The following is a 22,963-nucleotide window of genomic DNA, read 5'->3' as shown; positions in this document are numbered from 1 at the left end:
CCAAGAGACAGAAAAGACCCATCTAAAGCTTCACACGGAGGCGATAACAGCACTATTCGCGGTAACCAAGAGGTCAGAAAATAGAGTTGGTAGCGGGTTCGAGAACCGACTCTGAGCGCGGATGGCTTGAGGAGAAATGGCCAGGTCGAGCCGCCGTCCAGGAGGCCCGCCTCGACTTGGCGCTTCCAGAACCTACGTTGAGCGGCTCTGCCCCTCCCGCCCGTCAGCCAATGGGCGAGGCTCGGCAGGCTCGGCGTCCCGCCCCCAAGCCTGTGCGCCCGGCGGAGCCCCGCCCCTGCCGACAGCAGCAGAGCGCGCCGCGCGTCCGGTGCAAGCCCCGCCTCCGCCGCGCGCCGGGCCGCGGCCCTCAGGGCTCGTTCCGGTGGCGGACGCCGGAGCGGCGGCAGCTCGGGCGGGAGCGGGGACTGAGGCGGGCGGCGGGGGACGCGCGGCCTGCTGCCGGGGCGCGGCGGGAGGAGGGTCCGGGCGGCTCCCCCGGAGGCGCGGCCGGGGCTTCGGGGCCGCGCGCCCGCCGCTATGTGCGGCGTCCTCGGAGGAGTCGCGGCCGGCGCGGCGGGGCGTCTCGGGGCGTGTGGCTGACTCGCCTGGAGCCCTGCCCCGCCGCGGTCTGGGATGGGCAGCGGACGGAACCGAGAAAGGTGTGTGGAGCCGGCGCCCGCGCGGCACCCTCCCCCGGGCTCGGCTGGGCTTGGCGGAGGAGGGCGCGGTCGAACCCAGGCCCTCGCGTTTTTTTGCCCCCTCGCAGGTGCCCATGGCGTCGGAGCGGCGCAAGGCCAAGTACCGCTGGAGCAGCAGCCCCTCGGAAGGCGGCCCCAGCAAGCGCAGCTGCCTCCGGGAGCCCGGCCATGTGGCCCCCGCCGGCCGGCCGGCCCGCAGCCCCCAGCGCCTGAAGGCCTCGCGGGACGACGATGCGGGCCGCCCGCCGCCCCGGGGCTCTTCCCGCCGCCGCCGGCGTTCCTCCTCCTCTTCCTCCTCCCACTCGTCGGGCCCGGCTGTGGGCGGAGCCGCCGCCCAGGGCTGCCTGATTCCGGGCGCGCCAGGCTGCCGCGCCAGCCCCTCGCTGGAAGACATGGCCTCCCGGCACGAGGAGGCCTGCAGGCTCAGGGTAGGTGCTGCGGGCGTGGAGGCCGCGTCCCGAGGGCAGGGGTGCGGGGGTGTGTGTGTTGGGGGCGCCCCTGTCCTCCCCGTCCCACCCACGAGGCCTCGAGGTGTGGAGAGAGCTTGATGTGGAAGCTTGGCAGCACCTGCGAGCTGCCAGGGGCTCCCGCAGGTGTGTGCAAGCCGGCCGGCCGGGCGGGGTGTCTCGGGAGCACGTGGGCTCGCAGGACCCTCGCGGAAGTGGTTCTTTCCGTCGCCTCCTGGACTTGGGGCCACTCTCAGAAGCAAGGGATTTGGTGTTTTGGTGTGGTTTTTGCGGCAAGGTCAGGATCTCGGGTGGTTGAGTTTTTGCCCGCCGGTGCGGGTTGTGGTTTGTTGGTAGATTTTGGAGGTAGAACCTTTCTCGGTGTTGGTGGGCACTGATTCAGGCCGGCTTTGTTCAGGTTACCGTGCAGGCAGCCGACTAGAAGCTTGAGTTTCCAGTAACAAAACCAACACCCTAGCGTCTGTGTTGGCCTCTGTGTTGTGGGGCACCAGGCCTTAAGAAATGAGGAGGGGGCGGTGTTGGGCCTCACGGTGTCCCGTCTGGGGGACACCACACCCTTGCTCGGGCATTCCTGCCCCCCTCCCCAGGTCAGGGGCGGGGATATGAGTTGTGAACCAGTGGATGGAAGATCTCCCTCAGGAACGCCTTGGGATCCTGCACACGCCTGGGAGACTGGGGAAAATGAGGACGGTAGGAGAAATGTTGTGCCGAAGTGGGCTGTCCTAGAGAAAATACCTTTTTCAACATTTGTTTTTATTGGAAAGGCAGGTTTACAGACATGAGGAGAGACAAAGGTTTGCCGGTTCACTCCCCAAGTGGCTTTCATGGCTGGAGCTGAGCCGATCTTAAGCCAGGTCTCTGTGCAGGTGTTTGCCATGCCACCAGCTGGATCAGAGGTGGAGTGGCCCAGACGAGAACTGAACTGGTGCCCTTAGGGGATGCTGGCGTCACAGGCAAACGATCAGCTGCTCCACCTCCCCTACTGCCCCTGCCACGGTCCCAGGACGTTGTTTTTCTTAAAACAGGCCCTTAGGAAAGGGTAGTGTTTGATCCTTTCCCCAGGGGTTGTTGAAATATGGGTACCTGCATTGGACTGTTTACCTTGGGAAACTCTTTGGTCAGCTGAAGTATTTTTGTTGTGGACCACACAATCTGAACTCCAATGTTGGCCACATCTTTTTTTTTATTATTATTCATTTGAAAGAGTTACAGAGAGTGATAGATCTTCCATCAGCTGGTCACTCCCCAGGTGGCCACAACATCCAGGATTTGACCTGAAGCCAAGACCTTCTTTGAGGTCTCCCGCATGGGGCAGGACTGCAAGTGTTTGCAGGAAGCTGGGTCTGAAGTGGAGCAGCCAGAGCTAGAACACGTGCTGTGCCACAACATTGCCCCCCCCCACATCGATTCTCCCACCCCTCCCCATAGTTGGTGAGTTCGAAGGTCCTTGTTGGGTAGGGCAGGCATTTTGAGGCTGCTTGTGATTGAGCACCTGGGTTGCTGCCGAGGTCAGCACGGTGCTGGTGGTGCTTTGAGAGGCAGCAGGTGGTAGCCCCAGTACTCCTGTGTAGGAGATCTAGGTTGAGTTCCAAGCCTGGGTGTTAAGAGTATTTGTGGAGTGAATTGGTGGATGGATGGAATCAAAAGTAATGATAAAAAAAGGAGTTCGGGTAAATATGGAACTTGGCTCATACTGTTTAATCTTGTCATTATCTGTTGTGATAAGAAGTCAGTAAAATAATGGCAGTTAATTACCTTGAGCTTCACTGACCACTGGAGGGGGACAGGGAGGAGCAGGTGGTTTGTCTTCCTTAGAGGCTGCTGAGCTGCAGGTGTCGCCTGAAAGCTGTGGGGAACTCAGCCTTCTCTCTTTAAGGCCAAGGGGCTCTGTTTCGGTAGGACCCAGGTTAATAACCATGGGCTGAGGACAGCTGAGTCCTGGAGACCGTGGGCTCTCAGAGCACCCTCCCTCTCATGACACCAAATTTATCTACTTGACTTACCATTTAAAAAAATTTTTTTTTCTTTAAGACATTTATTTGAGAGGCAGAGTTACAGAGGCAGAGAGTTAATGCTTCTATCTGCTGATTCACTCCCCAGATGGCCTCAACATCCTGAACTGGGTTTGTCTGAATCCAGGAACTTCTTCCGGGTCTCCCACCAGAGTGCAGGGGCCCAAGCACTTTCTCTGCTGCTTCTCCAGCTGAACCAGCAAGGAGCTGGACCACAACCAGTGCTCATAAGGGATGCCAGCACTGTAGGGACCGGCGTAGTTCACTAATCCACAGCACCAGTCCCAATCTGTCTATTTCAAATTTCTTTTTACTTGAAAGGCAAGAGCTGGGGAGTAGGAACAGGTCTTTGATCCAGTGGCTCCCTCCAAAGACAGCTGTAATGGCTGAGACTGGACCAAGCCAAACCCAGGAGAGCCAGAAGTTCCACTCGGGTCTCCCTAGTGGGTGCACAGGCCCACACACTAAGGCCATCTTGAAGAACTGCTTTTCAAGCACAGTAGGAGGGAGCTGGATTAGAAGGGGAGCAGATGGGGCCTGGCGCGATGGCCTAGTGGCTAAGTCCTAACCTTGCATGTGCCAGAGTCCCATATAGGTGCTGGTTCGTGTCCTGGCTGCTCCACTGCTCATCCAGATCCCTGCTTGTGGTCTGGGAGAGCAGTCCAAGGTGGCCCAAGACCTTGGGACCCTGCACCCTGTGGGAGACCCAGAGGAAGCTTCTGGCTCCGGATTGGCTTAGTTTCGGCCATTGCAGCCACTTGGGGAGCGAACAAGCAGACGAATTTTTTTCCTTTCTGTATCTCCTTCTCTCTGTAAATCTGATCTGCCTTTCCAATAAAATTTAATTTTTTTTTACTAATTATTTGGTTTTTATATAAATAAAGGTCATAACCACACTGTTGACATGTAATACTGTTATAATACAACAGTTAACTTGTGAGTCTACAACAGAAATCATCTGTAGTTAAACAGGAAACAAGGCTGAAAAGGACCATGTTAAAACAAAACTACTGGGACTAACAGGTCGGGATTGCAAGTAGCAACAAACATATTCACTCAGCTCCTGAGTATTTAAAGTTTTACAGTACACATAAAAAATGATTTCTTCCATCAACACTATAAGTTCAAACTGTCGATGTTTATGCATTTTGCAAGTTACACTGATTGGATGCTTATATAGGAGCGGGGGTCAGAACGTCTTCCTGATTTGAAGTTTTACATCACCCACATGCTAACACAAACACAACTTGTTCCATTTTCCTTTCCCCCTCTCCCCCACACAAAGAAGGCAGGATTTTTTGGTTTCTTTTAAGTAATTTATAGGATTTGTGATAATCAATTTAAATGTCTGAAATTCAGCAATATTTAACTCTTAGACAACTAAGAGGTTAAAGATGGAAAATAATTTATCCTTACACTAAGTTAGAAAATCAGTTGCATCATGCTGTAAACTAGGAAGCAATGTAAAGCGACAAAAACCTGTCCCCAGTACATAATTAAAAAGTCTAAATTTCAAATCAGAGCTGGTCTACTTCCATGTTGATACAGGTGTGAGCTTGAAATGCATGGCTAATGCAGGCAGTCCTCCACTGTGGCAAAAGCACAGGATCCAACTCCTGATCGAGCCATCAGTCCCAGACACTGTGTGGCCTGTCCCATTGCTAGGGCAAGTGGAGGCTGCTTTGGCAGATTGTGAGTTTCTAATATTGCACTGTTCAGAGCTGAGCACACAGGTTCTCTCTGTATTGGGTCAAGCTGGTTTCCAACTGGGCTGTTCCAAGGATCTGAATATGCTAGTAAACTGACGGCATCCCAGAAAGGAAGCAGCCCCTGAACCCAGGCAGGCCCGGGGACAGGTCACCATGTGCACATGGTGGCTGGAGTTGGGATCCAAGCAGGACTCCCCATCCTGGAGCCCACCAAAATTTAAATTTTAAAAAAAGTGGAGCACCTGGGAGTTAAACTGGTGTCCATCTGAGATGCAGGCATTATAGGCGGAGGCTTAACCCGTTGTACAGAGTGCCAGCCCCTGCAGTTTCTCTGTGGAGGCGGTTGACAGCTGTGGAGACTATAAATTGTAAGTGCACATGAAACATGAGCTGGGGTATTCTGACCTTTGTTTTTTCACCAGCTATGTAGTCCACACAGCAGGGTGGGCAGGGAGCTTGTTGTAGCCTGCCAGGGTTAGTTCAAATGAAAATGTCTGACTCCAACCCAGAACTCTACCTGAAACTCCAGACAGATGGCACCCTTCCTCCCTGTTCCTTTCTCCTTTGCAGTTGGCGTGCCCTGACCCTTTCAGGGGTGTTTCACTGTCCTGCCTCACTTACTAGATTGGAAGCAGGGCTGCCGGGATATGAACCAGTGCACATATGGGATACTGGTGTGTACCGGGCCCCAGGATTTTTCTTTAAGATGCAGATTTATTTTTCTATTTTTTATTGGAAAAGAGAAGGAGATAGAGAGAGGAAGATATTCCATCTGCTGATTCTCTCCCCAAATGGCTGCATGTTCCATATGGGATCCTGGCAGATGCAAGGTTAGGATTTGGCCACTAGGCCATCGCAGTGGGCCGGTCAGTTCTTTGGAAGCAGAAATACTACATGCTTCTGGGGTTAAGCAGACTTCAAGTGGTACAGGATGTGTGTAAGAATGACCATCCCTGTTTGTTTCTTTCTCTCTGAAGATCACTGCTGTGGAAAGCTTACCTTTTCTTGCTGCACAAATACATAATATGCACATGAAGCATTCTGTTGTCTTAATTGTGTAGCATGGACACAAGAGCAGATTCCCTGTGTGAGTGGCTAGAACTCCATTTTGGTTTGCATTGGATTGCAGGAACCCAAGTGTTTGGGCCTTCTGCTGCTGCCCTCCCAGCGTGTTAGGAATCCTGGCCACTGTGTTTATTTGCACATGAATGAGGAAATGAAGCTCAGGCAGTGTCGCGGGGAGCCTGGAGCTCCACTGCTGTTGGCAGGTTCTTGGGGAGACTTGGGCAGTGCTCTTCCCTGGGACCTATCTGGGAGTGAGAAGAGCAGGACCGAGCCTTCCCCCTGCCTCTAAGGAAGTTGGGAGGAGGACTGACGTCACTGGTCTTGGGCGTGAGGGAGGTGCGTTTGGGTCCTTTGGGTGTTGGATTGGTGACTGAAACCCCTTTTGGGATCTCTTGTGAGCTGCTGGGGTGTCAGTGCTTTGCCTTCTAGGAGCGAGCCCTCTGGGGTCAGGGTCAGTTGAGCCCAGGGCAAGAGGAGGCTGAGAACGGAGTGACTGCTCCCCCTGTTTTACAGAGGTGCTTCTCAGTGGGGGGGGGACTGCGTGGGCTTTGGACACGGGAACCATTGCTGATATAGAAGTGCCGCGGGTGTGACTGCCTTGGAACAGTTTCCTCAGCTGCTTTCTCTTGCAGGTTGACTCCAGAGGCAGTTCTCGAGACTCCCCGAACTCTGAATTTGCAGCTGAGGCTGAAGGTCAGAAGGATGCGACTGAGGAGCCAAACAAGGTCCAGAGACGGAGGCGGGAGAGGCCTCGCGACCAGGGCTCCACCATGATCTATCTGAAGGCGCTGCAGGGCATCCTGGGGAAGTCATTGCCCCGGCGGAAGGGGGACGCTGCTCCACAGGCAAGGGCAAAGGAGAGCCCGGAAGAGCGGCCGTGTCGGGCAGAAGAGCCAGTCAGGAGTGTCTCGGTGCCCACTTCTCCGGAGGACAAAGGATTGGCTGTGGAGGAAGAGGCGGAGCCGGAGCAGGAGGAGAGCAGCTTCTGTGGCCGGAGAGTGATCATTGACCCTGCGGAGTCACCAGGCAAGGAGCCGCTTGGCCACCAAAGGACAGTCGTTGATGAGCCCTCTGCACCCCTGCGCTTTTGGGATGACACCGACTCGCATGTGGAAGTGCACAAGGTAAGTGACATACAGGGTGGGTATGGTTAAACTTTTTTTGTTTTTTAAAAAGACTTATTCTGTATTGGAAAGGCAGATTTACAGAGAGAAGGAAAGACAGAAAGATCTTCCATCCACTAGTTCACTCCGCAAGTGGTCCCAGCAGCTGAAGCTGAGCTGATCAGGAGCCAGGTGCTTCTTACTGGTCTCCCAAGCCGGGTGCAGGGTCTCTGACTCTGCCTTTAAAATGAAGGGATAAATAATTGAGTCTTAACCCCTCCCCCCCCTGCAAAAACAAAAGCGTACCACCAGACTGAAGTGTAAGTGGCTTACTCAAAGCAGAAATTTGGCTTAGGAAGAATGGCTGTGATGTGCAGGACCCTGTGTCTGTGCTGCTGGGTTGCCCCTTGGTTTGGGATCTGTCATGTGGTCTGAGGTGCCCCCTGTGCTAGTCCCTTCTGGTCGTTAGGAATGGGAGTGGGAGAAAGGAGGCACAAGGTTAGAAGGGTTCTGGCTCTTTCCACAAGGGGGCCTCTGGCCTGGGTGGTCAGCCCAGGCAGGTGGACAAAGGGAAGTAAGAGGACGAGGGGGAAAGTGTGTCTTCACAAGGTTGTCGTGGGGAAGGGTGCCTCTCTGTTTCCAGATCCTTCTGGACTGTGTTTAGACTCCCACTGCCAGGTTTCTGGGCTGTGTTGTCTGGAAAGTGAGGGTGACGCTGGGTGTGCCCCTGTCAGTCCCAGCTGGACCACTTTGCACTTTGCACAGCCTCTGACTGTGAGGGGGTCTGTCTGCCTTGGAGTTGAATGTACGTAGTATTATCATGTTAACAGTGGACTCACTCAGTAGGCTCTGATTGTGTGTCCTTGTTGTAAAACTCAGATTTCTTGAGAAAATTGTTTTAAAGATTTCTTGAATTTTATTAATTCACCCCAGACTTTAGCAGGCAGCCATGTAATTGTTCTGGGGACCTGTGACCTCTGCCTTTTTCCTGGGCTATGCTTCCCGCTCTGCCTGGCCTGTCCGCTTACTTGCTGTTGAGCCTGCTGATGATGTCCAGTGCGGTGCCTGATGCCCCTCTCTCTCCTGTGTTCCTCCCCTGGCCTTACTCTCTCACCTGGGTAGAATACCTTTTCTTTTAGCTTCCTGAGAAAGGTACAGACGTGGCGTTTTTGAAAATGTGGCTAGGGCTGGCATGGCGGCTCCCCAGGCTAATCCTCCACCTGCAAGCACTGGTGTGTCCCAGCTGCTCTACTTCTGATCCAGTGTCCTGCTTATTGCCTCGAAGGGCAATGGAGGATGGCCCAAGACTCAGAGGAGGCTCCTGGTTTTGGATTGGCTCAGCTGTGGCTGTTGGGGCATATACTGGTTTGGATGGAAGATATTTAATTCTCTTTTTCTTTCTGTAAATTCCCCTTTCAAAGAAAAATAAATGTTTAAAAAGAGAAAGAAAACATGTTGCTAAGGTTGCTTCTGTACCTACAGCCTTGATTTAAGGTCAAACTGGTTTTGGAATCCCAGTTTGGACACTGTTTTTCTTTAGGAATTTAAAGACCTTGCCCTCTGGTCTTTCCCCTTGTGTTCTCAAGGGGATGTCTGAAGCCAATTCCTGATTCTTGGTACTTGAATGCTTGTTTCTTGGGAATCCAGAGGCCTGCAGTTGCTTGAGATGCTGTCCTTTATGCGGCACGTCGGGTATTCCCTTGGAGTCTGGAAACAACACATGCTCAGCAGTTGTGGGAAGTTTTCTCCTTTTTACTTGAGCGGCTGAGAGAGTGAGACAGAGATGCTGTCTGCTGACTGATTAACTGAATGTCAGTGGCCAGGGCTGGGTGGAATCAAAACTGGGAGCCAGGGACTCGCCCAAATGTCCCATGTGGTTGGCAAGAACCAGTTCCCTGAACCATCACTGATGTGGCTGCATCCAGGGTGTGCTTTAGCAGGAAGCTGGGTCAGGAGCTGGAGCAGGGAGCCCAGGTGCTCCAGGGTGGGACATGGGAGTGTGGGGACATGGACACTCTCTCTACATTAAAATGTGTGTTCTCCAAATGCTTTAAATAGCCTTCTGTTCTTGTTTCAGATACTTTGGTTTTACTTTCAGGATGTGCACAGAGGAGTGGGATTTTGCCCTGATTTCTGTGTCTCGTTAATTGTACCTTTAGTGTGGCCTTTCTGGTGTTTCCTCTCTGTCTCAGGAATTGTTCAGTTTGGCTGTGTGGGCTTATCACCACTGTTTGTTTTCCCTGTTGACACCCGGTTCTAAGAACACTGGCTTTTGTGAGTTATGTTCCGTTCTTGCATCCGTCAGTTGGGAGCTGTGATCCTGCCCTGTCTGAATCTTGGTTAACAGGTTTGTGTTGACCCAGTCCTGCTTCTGTCTGATGGTGCCTTGGCCCTGCTTGTGTTTAGAGGTGCGGAGTGGAGATGCTCCCTGGGAGGCATGTGTGCAGGGATGAAGGGCAGGCCGTAGGCTTCACACGAGAGTGATGGCTTTGGGTGGGCCTGCAGCTTTCCTGCGGCTACTATGTTCCCTTGGAAAGAGGCTGAGAGAGGAGCCTGGGCCCCTGCTGGCTGTGTGTGACCCCTCACCCTCAGCGAAGCGTGTCCTGAACGTCCACAGTGCCCTTAGTCCCACTTTGTTGGGAGCTGGCCTACCATCCTGCTGTCTTAACTTCTGGACTTTCATTGCGACTTTGTCACCTGAGGTCTGAAAAGGCCATTCTCTCAGTCTGGAGCCCTGGTCTGTTTCTAGACTTTTCTCATTGCTGCCTTAGGTTTTGATTCTCTGATCCGCTTAGCCAAGAGCACTTTGTCTGGCTCCTCCTGGAATCCCATGATGGGGCTTGCTGTTCATTCTGAGGGTTTTTTCCTCGTAGGTTTATGTCCTTTCAGATCAGTTCCTTTTACTTTTAGAAGATTATTTGGGTGAGAAGGACCTGATATGGTTGGAAATCTTACATCCTTAGATTGGATTTCTGACTGTGCTGAACACACAGTGCCTGTGGTAGCTGATGGGTGTAGATCTTCATCTTCTGGAGACCTAGAATTCATGAACTTTTCCAAATGGACAGGAAGCTCCTGTTTGTCAGTGAGCACATAGGTTGTCTGTGTTGGGGTATAGTGGGCAAGCAAATGAGTGTTGGACGTAGAGCATCTGAGATCTGGAGGAAACTGTGTGAAAAGTGATGGCTCAGGGCTAAATCCTTGCCTTGTTCATTCTGGGATCCCACATGGGTGCCTGTTTGTGTCCCAGCTACTTCATGTTCCAGCCAGCTGCCTGCTTGTGGCCTGGGAAAGCAGTCAAGGATGGCCCAAAGCCTTGGGACCCTGCATCTGTGTGGGAGACCTGGAAGAAGCTCCTAGTTTTGGGTGGGCTCGGCTCTGGCTGTTGTGTCCATTTGGAGAGTGAACCAGTGGGTGGAGGATCTTTCCGTCTCTCCTCTCTCTGAATCTGATTTGCCTTTCCAATAATATATAGTTATTTTAAAAAAAATAAAGCATACAGTATCTTGAAAGATGACACCATGATTTTATTACCACCCATGAACCATAACCTTTTTATTTTTAAAGATTTATTTACATTTAAGTATTTTTTTTTTAAGATTTATTTATTTTTATTACAAAGTCAGATATACAGAGAGTAGGAGAGACAGAGAGGAAGATCTTCTGTCCGATGATTCACTCCCCAACTGACCACAAAGGCCGGTGCTGAGCTGATCCAAAGCCGGGAACCAGGAACCTCTTCCAGGTCTCCCACGTGGGTGCAGGGTCCCAAGGCTGTGGGCCGTCCTCAACTGCTTTCCCAGGCCACAAGCAGGGAGCTGGATGGGAAGTGGAGCTGCCGGGATTAGAACTGGCGACCATATGGGATCCCGGGGCGTTCAAGGCGAGGACTTTAGCCGCTAGCCCACGCCGCCGGGCCCTTAAGTATTTTTTTAAATAGTTCTTTTTTTTAAATTATTAAGTCGGGGTCCTGAACCCATAACCTTTAATATCAGTGACCAACCAGTGTCTTGATCTCCTTTATTTCTTCAGTGTTTAAATTTGGAGCAGGATCCCAGCCAGACCGTGTTCAGTTTCTAGACAAGCCTGTTCTCTTAGTCCCTGTGGTCTTTTATTTCCTGACCTGAAGAGTTAATTGATTTTTTTAAGATTTTTTTTTTTTTTTTTTTTTTTTTTTGAAAGTCGGATCTGCAGAGAGACAGACATCTGTTGGTTCACTCCCCAAGCAGCTACGACAGCTGGAGCTGAGCCAGTCAAGAGCCAGCAGCTTCTGGGTCTCTCACCATCGGTACAGGGTCCCAAGGCTTTAGACCGTCCTCTACTGCTTTCCTAGGCCACAAGCAGGGAGCTGGATGGGAAGTGGAACAGCCCATAGGGGATTCGAGTGCCTGCAAAGCAAGGACTTAAACCGCTAGGATATTGCACCGAGCCTTTTTTTTTTTTTCCTAATAGAGGTCTTCCATTCACTTCCCAAATGTCAGTAATAGCATGGGATGGAGCTAAAGCTAAAACAGGGACCTGGATCTCAATCTGGGTCTCTTGCATGGGTGGTGGGGACCCAAATGCTTGAACTGTCACTGACTACCTCACATCAGGAAGCTGGAATTGGAAGTAGATTCAGGAGTGAAACTCAGGTCCTTGGTGTAGGTCCTTGGTGTAGGATGTAGCTGCTCGTGGAAATCATCAGTCACCTTAAGTTTTCCTGGAAATTTTTACTTATTTTTTTTCTGAGATTGCTATGATGTGGTTACCTCCCAGAGAGTGAGTGGGTGAGTGTGTGTAGTTTCATTTGTTTTCCAGTCAGAGTTAAAAGGGGAAAATGATCTTCCACCTGCTGATTGACTCCCCAGATGGCTGCAACTGCCAGGGCTGGGCCAGGTCAAAGCCAGGAGCTTAATCTGCATCTTCCGGGGGTGGCAGGATTCCAGATGCTTGGGCCATCTGCTGCTGCTTTACCAGGATATTACCAGGGAGCTGATGGGAAGTGGGCCAGCCAGGGCACAAAGCAGTGTCCACATGGGATGCTGCCATACATGGCAGTGGCTTTACCCTGCTTTGCCACCGCACTGGCCCCATGTCCAATATTTTAGGTTGGTTTTAAATATTTTCCTGTGGTGTAAAAATAAGAGGTATTTAGTTGAAAATAGCTTCTATATGCTGTCTACCCCTTGCTCCTTCTGAGTGACCACCACTAAGAGTTTTTGAGATTTTGTTTTTAAAAAGTGATCTGTTTTATTAATATATATATATAAAGATTTATTTATTTTTATTGCAAAGTCAGATTTACAGAGAGGAAGATCTTCCGTCCAATGATTCACTCCCCAAGTGAGCTGCAATGGGCCGGTGCGCGCCTATCTGAAGCCGGGAACCAGGAACCTCTTCCAGGTTTCCCACACGCGGGTGCAGGGTCCCAAGGCTTTGGGCTGTCCTTGACTGCTTTCCCAAGCCACAAGCAGGGAGCTGGATGGGAAGTGGAGATGCCGAGACCAGAACCGGCGCCCATATGGGATCCAGGCGTGTTGAAGGCGAGGACTTTAGCCACTAGGCCACGCCGCCAGGCCCTATGCTAGTTTTTTCATAGTGTTCATTTTTCCTTGTGTTCTCTGCAGGACCTTTGTAGTGTGCTGCCGTGTTTCTCACACTTGTTTTTGCTCCATATTTACGTGAGTCTGAGTTTCCTGGGCCTGCTGTGGGTCACTGATGGCCAGTGATGAGGGGCTGGGTAAATCTGTGCAGAATGCAGCAGTGGGCACTGCGGAGCTGTGTTGGGAATGTGTGCTGTGTGCTTGGGAGGAGCCGTCCATGCAGGAGATCTATAGGCGCGGCTTCCAGCAGTGCTCAGTTGGTTCTGTAATGCATTGCGTAGATGTCCAGTTCCTGTTGCTGGCAGGTGGCTTAAGAACAGTATGACTGCACCACGTTCGGGGCCAGGGCTTCAGGAAGGTCCAGGCTGAGCAGTTGTGGAGCATCTCGTGTGGTCTGCTCTGGTGCTGTGTGTTCAGGGCTGGACATCCAAGGTGTTTGCTCATGGAGTGGAGAGCTGACACCTCTGACAGCTGGGTGCTGGGCTGGGTGGCAGGCTGTGTACCTGCCCCTGGGGTCTCCCCAGTCAGGGCCTTCTGGGGACCTACCTCCCCCACGGTGAGCAGGCGTGGAGAACCAGGCGAGGACTGCGAGGCTGTTCCCATCCAGCTTTGGCAATAGCACAGCTTTGCTTCTGCTTGCTTCTTGTCACAGGGAGTCGCTTGGTGGCCCAGCCTCAAGGTGAGGCTCAAAGACTCACCTCTGTGGTCAGTAGTCTCTGTTGATGTGGTAGATACATGCTAGAACTTGGGCAGCTGATGGCTGTGCGTGTTGGTGCCATTGGCTGAGAGAAGGTGCTGGAAAGTTCCTGCAAGGCAAGCAGATGTTGCTCTGCTGCAGCGAGGGCGGTCCCTGAGCCCCCTGTGACAGCTCATTCCCAGCTCTCACCATGACTGGCTTGCTGCCGGGCATGTTGGGAAATTGTAAGGGAGCCAGTTGAGAAGGTGAGTGCATGAGCTGCTCCAGGGAGCCGGCTGAGTGCGGGTGCCACCTGGACCTGGCTTGGCTAACACATTGCCCTTGTTTTCTCTCTTGCAGCCCAAAGGTCGGGAGGTGGTGATGGAGCACCCCTCCTCAGGCAGTGACTGGTCTGATGTGGACGAGATCCCCACCGTCAGGTTCTCTCAGGAGGAGCCCATCGTGCCAAAATACTCCACTGCTCCAGAGCCTTCCTCCTATACCCCCGACTACGTCATGTACCCAGCTCATCTGTATAGCAGCCCTTGGTGTGACTATGCCCGCTACTGGTCCAGCAGCCCCAAGCCCCCCAGCTCTTCGGCTGCAGGCGGCAGCAGTGACCTGGCCCTGGCTGGACAGAGTGGCCGGAGCCTCCCGAGCGAGTGTCCACCCAGCTCTCCGCCGGTCAGCTTCCACACCACTGCCAGGGACCCGGTGGTCATTGAGGAAGGACAATCCCAGAACTCGCGTGCATTCCGCTTCTCCAGAAGCTCACAAGAGGTGGGGCGGGAGAAAAGAACGTTCCGAGAGGAGACCCCGCCGCGCCATGCTCGCAGGCATGCTGCTGGCTCTGAGCCCAGGAGCTGCCGGGAGGCCGGCCCGGAGGAGGGCTTTATTGACACCCACTGTCACTTGGACATGCTCTATTCCAAGCTGTCCTTCAGAGGGACTTTTACCAAGTTCAGGAAGATCTACAGTAGCTCCTTCCCCAAGGAATTCCGGGGCTGCATCTCTGACTTCTGTGACCCCCGAACGCTGACAGACTGCCTGTGGGAGGAGCTGCTGAAGGAGGACTTGGTCTGGGGGGCCTTTGGCTGCCACCCTCACTTCGCACGCTACTACACCGAGAGCCAGGAGAGGAATCTCCTGCAAGCCTTGCGGCACCCTAAGGCTGTAGCCTTTGGGGAGATGGGGTTGGACTACTCTTACAAGTGCACCACGCCTGTCCCACAGCAGCACAAGGTAGGGGGTCCTCTGTGTGCTTGGGAAGTGCACGTGTGTGTGTACAGTGACTGCCCACATGGGCAGAAACCTGGAGTGTCCCTGTGATCACAGCTTTCTCTCCCAGCGTGGATAGGATGGCAGCCAAAGGTTCTGATTTGGGGGGAGCTGAGCTGGAAGGACAGGAAGGCTTGCCACACCCCTTCCTTGCCAGGCTGAGCTGGCCGTCAGGAGTGGGTATGTGGGCTGGTGGGCAGAGGAGGCTTCAGTTTCTGCTCAGGTGCTGTCTCAGACCCATCTGGTTTGAGGTGGTCACTTACTAGCTGGCCAGAAGTAGTTAAAGAAACCAAATCTGAACACATTGCAAAAGTGGGTTTTTAGCAGTGTGAGCTGAAGATGCAGTCTTGGGCCTTCAGGCATACTTCAGCATCCAAGAGTGTGGTGCTATTCCTGAATGCCTGCTTGGTGCTGCGTACTTCTCAGTGACACTGTCCCTCTCCTGGCTCCCAGATCTCAGATCCTCATGTGGGGGACAGGGGCAGGGTGACCGTCCTGCAGCTGGTGTTGGGCTCGGTGAGATGGGGCATAGGCTAGAGAACAGTGACTTGAGAAAGACGGACCTGCAGAGCCCAGGACCTCCTGGCCGTTCAGGTATTCCTGGGAAGTGACCAAGGAATGGTAGGCCAGATCTTGATGTTCCTGCTTCCAACTTGCTCGGGGAAGGGAAGGGTGAAAGTCACTGCAGGGACCTTGCTAATCAGATGGGCTCCTTAGAAAGAAGAGGTAAAAGTTCCTGGCTCCTGACTTCGGATCGGCGCAGCACTGGCTGTTGCAGTCATTTGAGGGAGTGAATCATCGGATGGAAGATCTTCCTCTCTATATATCTGACTTTGCAATAAAAAAACATTAAAATAACTCTTAAAAAAAAAAAGGTAAGGGCCCGGCGGCATGGCCTAGCGGCTAAAGTTCTCCCCTTGAACGCGCCGGGATCCCATATGGGTTCTGATCCCGGCAGCTCCACTTCCCATCCAGCTCCCTGCTTGTGGCCTGGGAAAGCAGTTGAGGATGGCCCAATGCATTGGCATCCTGCATCCGCATGGGAGACCTGGAAGAGGTTCCTGGTTCCTGGCTTCGGATTTGCGCGCACTGGCCGTTGCGGCTCACTTGGGGAATGAAACATCGGACGGAAGATCTTTCTCTCTGTCTCTCCTCCTTTCTGTATATCTGACTTTGTAATAAAAATAAATCTTTAAAAAAAAAAAAAAAGAAGAAAGGACCTTAGATGTGTGGAAATAGAGAAAAGCAGAGTGACCCTCCAGGAGAGCAGTAAAGCGCTGTGGACATTGTGGTTGCACTGCTTAGCTCCTAAGGCTTGGTCCTGAGTGGGTGGCTTAGGCTGCACTCAGCCAGTGATGATCATAGTCCCTTGGTCTCCGTGTTCCAGAGCCTAGGGGAATGGCCTGTGTGTACCCCCCTCCTGTGTTCGGAGTCATTGAGGTAACATGAGCTGTGCAGAGCAGAGCAGAGCGGTTATGCTGGGCTATAGCTTTCCTGGATTTCAGCTGGCTTCCTGGGGAGGGGGATGCCCTGGGCAGCTCCAGGCTCTTGTACTCTCCTGGCATTTTTGAATTTTGAATGAGCTTAACAGAAAATGTTGCTGTTCCATAGAAAATCGGGATGTTTAGTGGCTTGTCCCATAAGCACCTGTTATAGATTCAAGGCTGTATGTGTCATATATGTGCTAGCTTAAGACAAGAAATTAGGATATTTTTTAAAATGGGGTGTGGGTTTGTTCCACACATTAGGTGCTCATGGGTTCTTCTGTATCCCGTGTAGGAGGACCTGGTTCAAGTTGGTCCAACTTCCTACTAATGCAAGCCCTCGGAAGCAGCAGTGATGAGTCAGGTGCTTGTGTCCCTCCCTCCTGTATGGGAGAGCTGGCTTGAGTTCAGGCTTCTGCCTCAGCCCACCTTGGCTTTTAACAGGCATCTGGGGGTCACTACCCAAGCGGTGGGAGCAGTTCTGTCTCATGGATGAGAATAAAGTAACATCTGCCTTGTGAAAATTAATATAATGGGGACCCGGCGGCGTGGCCTAGCGGCTTAAGTCCTCCCCTTGAACGCGCCGGGATCCCATATGGGCACCGGTTCTAATCCCGGCAGCTCCACTTCCCATCCAGCTCCCTGCTTGTGGCCTGGGAAAGCAGTCGAGGACGGCCCAAGGCTTTGGGACCCTGCACCCGCGTGGGAGGCCCGGAAGAGGTTCCTGGTTCCCGGCTTTGGATCGGCGCAGAACCAGCCCGTTGCGGCTCACTTGGGGAGTGAAGCACCGGATGGAAGATCTTCCTCTCTGTCTCTCCTCTGTATATCCGGCTTTCCAATAATAATAAAAAATCTTAAAAAAAAAAAAAAAAGAAAGAAAATTAATATAATGGAATATTATCTGTAACCATGAAACTTGCATTAGCTATAGTTTGAAAAATACATCTAGCAGCTGTGTAATACTCTCCTAACACTTTAGTTGTTGGCTTAGCCCTTCTAAAGATTACAAATTTCCAGTTTGAATGTTGTGATACCTGCTACCCAGGTGTCTGAGGGTCAATGAAGGACGGGGTTAAGGCCAGCTTTGTGACGACCCCTACCCAAATTGAGATTGAAGGTGTGAGTTAGCTAGAAGCCATGACTGGTGGTGGTTTAGTGCTGCTAGTCTCAGAGGAGGTGGCAGGTGGCCTCCTGCCTGTAAGCCTCATTCTCAAAGAGTGGCTGCTTCTCATTGATGCTAAAGGTACAGATACAACTTGGGTTCCACATCTGAAAAACTGCTCATAGGTGGTCTTGCTTGCTTGAGGAGCTAATGCTTTTTGTTCTTAGTTCTAGACCTGGTGTTGTTAGGGGAGAGTAGGCCTGCTTTGCACTGTGTGTGTGTGTGTGTGTGAGAGAGAGAGAGACTGCTGAAGGCTGGAATGGGGCTAGAGATAGAAAAGGTGAACTAGGGTGGGATTCTGGCCTGGAACAATATCTAGTTTTGATTACATGAAAGTTAACACGGTATTCACCATTGCAGTGAAGAGGGGAGCATCTCAGAGCTGGGCATGGTGCTGGGTGGGGGCTGTGTCTGGGTGTACAGGGGCCCACACACCCCTGCACAGAGAGGTCTGCAAGCTGACTCCTTTAGGGTGCAGAGATGGGGACATTAACTTTGACCATTGTTGCTGTAAGTCACATGAACATTGTGTGGGGTTACTGTGTAGATGACCTGTACTTGAATCTGAATCCTGAGTGAGTGAGTGCTGAGCTGCAGATGGCTGAGCTCAACACCAGCGCCTGTAGATCCCTGCTCTTATTGCACGAGGCCTACCTGGCCAGGAGTGCAGTGCCCACCTCAGACTTGCACCTGGCTCTGCAGGAAGCAGCTGGCAAGTGGTAGCCATTGTTTTTTGTTTGTTTGTTTAAGATTTATTTATTTTTATGGCAAAGTCAGATATACAGAGAGGAAGAGAGACAGAGAGGAAGATCTTCCGGCCAATGATTCACTCCCCAAGTGACGGCAACGGCCAGTGCTGCACCGATCCGAAGCCAGGAACCAGGAACTTCTTTCCAGGTTTCCCACATGGGTGCAGGGTCCCAAGGCATTGGGCTGTCCTCGACTGCTTTCCCAGGCCACAAGCAGGGAGCTGGATGGGAAGTGGAGCTGCCAGGACCAGAACCGGCGCCCATATGGGATCCAGGCGTGTTGTAGGCGAGAACTTTAGCCACTAGGCCGCTGCGCCGAGCCTGCCATTGTTTTTGGGTCATGTTGTTGAAAAATAAAGAATTGAAGGGGCAGATGTTGGGGCCCCCAGGGTTAAGCCACCACTTAGGGTGGTTCACATTCTGGCTGTTCTGTTTCCACTTCAGCTCCCTGGGAAGCTAGTGATGGCTTGCTTCCTAGTGATGGCTTGCTCCTGTCAGAGATCCAGCCAGCTGGAGTTCCAGACTCCTGGTCTCCAGCTGGCCAATCCTGGAGTTGTGGCCATCTCGAGGGAGGGAATCAGTGGATGGACGACCTTTCTGAGCTTCTCCCTGTCTCCCTCCCTCTCCTCCTCTGTTACTCTGCCTTTCAAGTAAATAAAGGCAATGAGTTGGAAACAGTAGGGTGATGGAAGTGCCACTGACGGGCCGGTGTCGCTCTTGTCTCCTCACAGGTGTTTGAGAGGCAGCTGCAGCTGGCCGTGGCCCTGAGGAAGCCCTTGGTGATCCACTGCCGGGAAGCTGATGAGGACCTGCTGGATGTCATGAAGAGATTTGTGCCCTCCGACTACAAGATCCATAGGTTAGAAGGCGGGAGCATCACGGGCAGGCCAGGGGCCTCTGCCCTCTGTCCAGGACATTAGAAAGGAATACTTGTGCGAGAAGTCTAAGGTTCTAAGGGTGAACCACATGAAGTTTGTGATACTTTATACTTGGGGATGTAGAAAACAGTAATTTCGTGTCGTTGAGGCTAGTACCCTAAATTAACTGTGAACAAGCCGGGGCTCCTGAGCCCCGTTCCAGGTGGTTGTTGGAGTAAGCTGTTCCTGAAAGTGAGGGTTGTGAACTTGGAGGGGATGCAGTGGGGTTCTATGGCTTAGGCCACAGATCATGGCCTGAAGAGACTTGGCTTGTTTGAGTCTAAAAGCCTCGTCCTCCCAGTTAGTGGAGGAAGTCAAAGATGCCTTTTTTTGAACATCATCGGGGGGTTCTTATCTAGGTGTATTAAGCCCCTGCCAAATGACCTGTCTGTAAGGAGTGGGCACCAGACTGGCCCTTGCAGCCCCAGGAGCAGCTGCTGGGGGCCATTGGGTTAGCAGGTGCTGCGGGGAATGGAATCTGGGGCTGAGATGGCCATGTGGGTACCCCTTTGGATGGGTGAGGGCTTCCTGTGAAAATGGTCTTGTCCAATAACAGAAATGGGGTGCTGCTTGCCTTGGGGTGCCTGAGCAGAGTGCAGCCTTTGACACCTGCTGTGAGGTACCACACACCATGAGGAGGCTGTTCAGTATGGGTAGTTGGTTTGGTTCCTTTCTTACCCATTTCAAGCTGAGTTTTTTTTATTTAAAGATTTATTTATTTTTATTGCAAAGTCAGATATACAGAGAGGAAGAGAGACAGAAAGATCTTCCGTCCGATGATTCACTCCTTAAGTGACGGCTATGGCTGGAGCTGTGCTGATCCCAAATCAGGAGCCAGGAATTTTTTCCGGGTGTCCCACACAGGTGCAGGTCCCAAGACCTTTGGCCGTCCTTTACTGCTTTCCTAGGCCACAAATAGGGAGCTGGATGGGAAGTGGAGCAGTTAGGACATAAACTAGCACCTCTTTGTGATCTTGTCTCTGGTCAGGTGAGGATTTAGCCACTGAGCCATTGCACTGGCCCCTGTCTGGGAGTCCTATATGTGTAGCAGGGACCTAAGTACTAGGGTTATCTTCTGTTTTCCCAAGTGTAGTAGCGGGGAGCTGGGTTTAAAGTGAAACTGGCTAGGCTCACTTTATATTTAAAAAAAATTTTATTTATTATGTATTTGGAAGGTCAGATATACAGAGAGGAGAGACAGAGAGGAAGATCTTCCATCCATTGATTAATTCCCCAACTGGCCACAGTGGGTGGAGCTGAGCTGATCTGGCACCAGGAGCCCCCTCCAAGTCTCCTACTCGGATGTAGGGTCCCACGGCTTTGGGCCGTCCTTAGCTGATTTCCCAGGCCACAAGCAGGCAGCTGGATGGAACATGGAGTAGCTGGGACACATATATTTTCTTATTCTTGGAAGAAAGAGTATCTCTCACACGCACACATGTATATATACACATACATGCTTGCACAGATCTTCAGCTGGTTAATCCCTTAATGCCTACAGTTGCCAACAGTTGGCCAAGTTGAAGCCAGGAGCCCATCCAGGTTACCTAGCTGGGTAGCATAGGACCACGTCCTTGAACCTTCACCTGCTTCCTATTGAGATGTGTTATCAGAAAGCTAGACTGGAAGCCCTGTCTTGAACCCGTGCTGTGGCTGATTTGGGCATCTTAACCCATGGCAGACCGTTGTTTACCCATTTTGGGGGCTGTGTGTAAGTGTACTATGGCTAGTTGGTGTGGGCTGGGAGCCTAGGGGGTGCTGTGGCTGAGAAAGCCTGGGGATTCCACAGGGCTTACGGCATGGGTTACACGCCGAGGAAAGTGAGTATCAGATCACACGAGTCTTCCATGGTCCCACCCCCTGATATTGTCCTCCTGCGTTTCCTTCCGGTTCTTCCAGCAGTGTGGGTGTGATTGTTAACGTGCTGTCATTGCAGTCGTAGAGCGGCTGCTGCTGGAGTTTCTGCCTCTGTCTGTCAGTCACAGCTGCCCTGGCCCTATGTGGCTGCTGGCCATGCTTAGGGGTAACTTTTGCAGGTGGCTGTACAGGACTGAGCCCTGGGAGAATTGCCTCTCCTGGGTTGTGTTGGACTGAGTCGGCTGGTTTCAGCTCTGGTCTGTGTGTTGTGCCATCTTTGCATTTCTGAGACTGACTGAGATGCGGGAGTCGGGGCTGCAGTGGGGACCGAGCGCTGGCCCTGACCTGCTGTGCTCTCCCTAGGCACTGCTTCACTGGCAGCTACCCAGTCATCGAGCCCCTGTTGAAGCACTTCCCCAACATGTCCGTGGGCTTCACGGCCGTCCTGACCTACTCCTCTGCCTGGGAGGCCCGGTCGGCTGTGAGGCAGATCCCGCTGGACAGAATCATCGTGGAGACGGATGCTCCCTATTTCCTGCCACGCCAGGTAGGCCTGCGCTTTGGCTGGGTGGAGACACAGAGAAGAGAGGCAGGGAGTGGGGGCAGCCACCCGACCTCAAGAGCTTGTCAGGGCCAGAGCCCCAGGGCCGTCTGGGCCCCTCCATGGGCTGCATGCCGAGTCCTTGCTGCCGCTGGGCAGGACCGGCATTGGGGGCTGGGAAGCTGAAGGGTAACCGCTCTCTTCCAGGCAGTGCAGAGCCCCCGCCCGTAGAGGGCGGTCCACGGAACGTGGGACCCTGCTCACCCAGAGCCCCATGACTGGGACTCTCCCTGCGCGTGCAGGTAAAGGGGTCTCTACAGGGCAGCCCCGACAAGCTCCTTTTGGGGAAGGGACAGGGTGGGGTTCAGTGTTAGGGCAGGGTCTGGAAGGCACAGCCATGTGGGGCACATTCAATGTCTTCCAGGTCCCCAGAAGCCTTTGCCAGTATGCCCACCCTGGCCTGGCCCTGCACACGGTGCGTGAGATTGCCAGGGTCAAAGAGGAGTCGCTGTCACACACCTTGGCCACTCTGCGGGAAAACACCAGTCGCCTGTACAACCTCTGAGCAGCGGAACAGCACTGGGAGTCTCCACGACAAGGTTGTGAAGCCCGTGTTTGCAGTCCTTGACAGTTGGGGTGAATGGAGAGTGACTTGTGGCCCTGGGGAGTTGTGGGGGGAAAAGGGAGGGCTCAAGGCCAGCCTGTCAGGAACGAACTTGCTTTTTTCTGCAAACCCTCCAGGGCAACAGTGGCCTGACCAGCAGGCTGAGCATAAACCTCGCTGTGTCCCCATGACCTGACTCGAGGACAGGTCTGCAGAGCTGCTGGACCGAAGAAGCCGGGACAGACGATTTCCACTGGACTTCATCATAAGTCTCTGTTTGAAGCTAGGAATGGGGGCGGGGCACCACCCACCAGTGCGCTGGGGCCTGCTTGCCTGCCCAGAAGGCACCAGGATACTAGTGAAGGAGGAAGAGTGTGCCAAGGGGTACAGCGAGCGTGCCTGACCTCTTCCCCGTGCCCACCTCATCCTCAGCTGAGCTCCCACATGGGAAGTGCTGGGGTGCACCCTGCAGACTCTCGGAGGTTGGTTTTCTTGCCACTAATGAAGTTGTTCTGCTCACTTCTCGAGATAAACTCATTTTGGCTCTCACTGTTTCCACGTCAACTCCAGTGTCTGCACAGTGGGAAGGACTCAAGCTGCCACCCACGTGTGGTGTGCTGGGCGTGCCTGTTGTCCCTCCTACGGCTTGGTGGATAGATATCCAGGACAGGTGGGGAGATGAGTAACAGGCCTTGTTGGGACAGAAGAGCGAAGAGTTACCCATTCACACCCCGTGGTGTGCCAGGAATGCCCACCGCTGTTTCTGCCCCTCTCCTGTTTGTTTGCCCGTCGCCGCCTCTTGCATAGCTCACCGCCAGGGAGGTCAGTCAGCACAGAGCTGCCGCTGTCCCCCTTTGGAGCCTGACTTGTGTTGTAGAAGTCAGAGCCCCTTCCACTCAGGGACACGCGTGTCATCTCAAGGCAGAGCTGCACTTAGCTCCCGGCCAGTGCCTCGTTGAGGATGGTCACTGCAGAGCCCAGGGTCGTGGAGGTCAAGGGGAGAGAGGTCCGCAGGATCTCTAACTGCAGTGAGACAGTTGGCCATCGGGAGTTCCT

The 22,963-nt window shown here is 52.9% G+C and overlaps 1 protein-coding gene across 2 annotated transcripts; it reads left to right on the top strand.

Moving 5' to 3' along the window:
- The first annotated feature begins 387 nt into the window (after window positions 1-387).
- Window positions 388-22,149, top strand: TATDN2 (TatD DNase domain containing 2). Of its 2 annotated transcripts, none has more exons than XR_009247370.1 (8): window positions 388-659; window positions 767-1,126; window positions 6,584-7,075; window positions 13,676-14,557; window positions 18,720-18,847; window positions 21,126-21,309; window positions 21,511-21,605; window positions 21,728-21,865. XR_009247370.1 is itself a non-coding variant. In XM_058678904.1 (8 exons), the coding sequence occupies exons 2-7, from the start codon at window positions 773-775 to the stop codon at window positions 21,866-21,868; spliced, it is 2,181 nt and encodes a 726-aa protein (XP_058534887.1). In that variant the 5' UTR covers window positions 389-659; window positions 767-772; the 3' UTR covers window positions 21,869-21,902; window positions 22,045-22,149. The 2 variants fall into 2 exon arrangements, 1 of the variants encoding a protein (XP_058534887.1); XM_058678904.1 differs by lacking the exon at window positions 21,511-21,605 and adding an exon at window positions 22,045-22,149 and having other exon boundaries at window positions 389-659; window positions 21,728-21,902.
- Window positions 22,150-22,963: the final 814 nt, after the last annotated feature.

The sequence above is a fragment of the Ochotona princeps genome, chromosome 21, assembly GCF_030435755.1.
Source record: "Ochotona princeps isolate mOchPri1 chromosome 21, mOchPri1.hap1, whole genome shotgun sequence".
Taxonomy (NCBI): domain Eukaryota; kingdom Metazoa; phylum Chordata; class Mammalia; order Lagomorpha; family Ochotonidae; genus Ochotona; species Ochotona princeps.
This window is presented reverse-complemented; position numbering and strand designations above follow the sequence as displayed.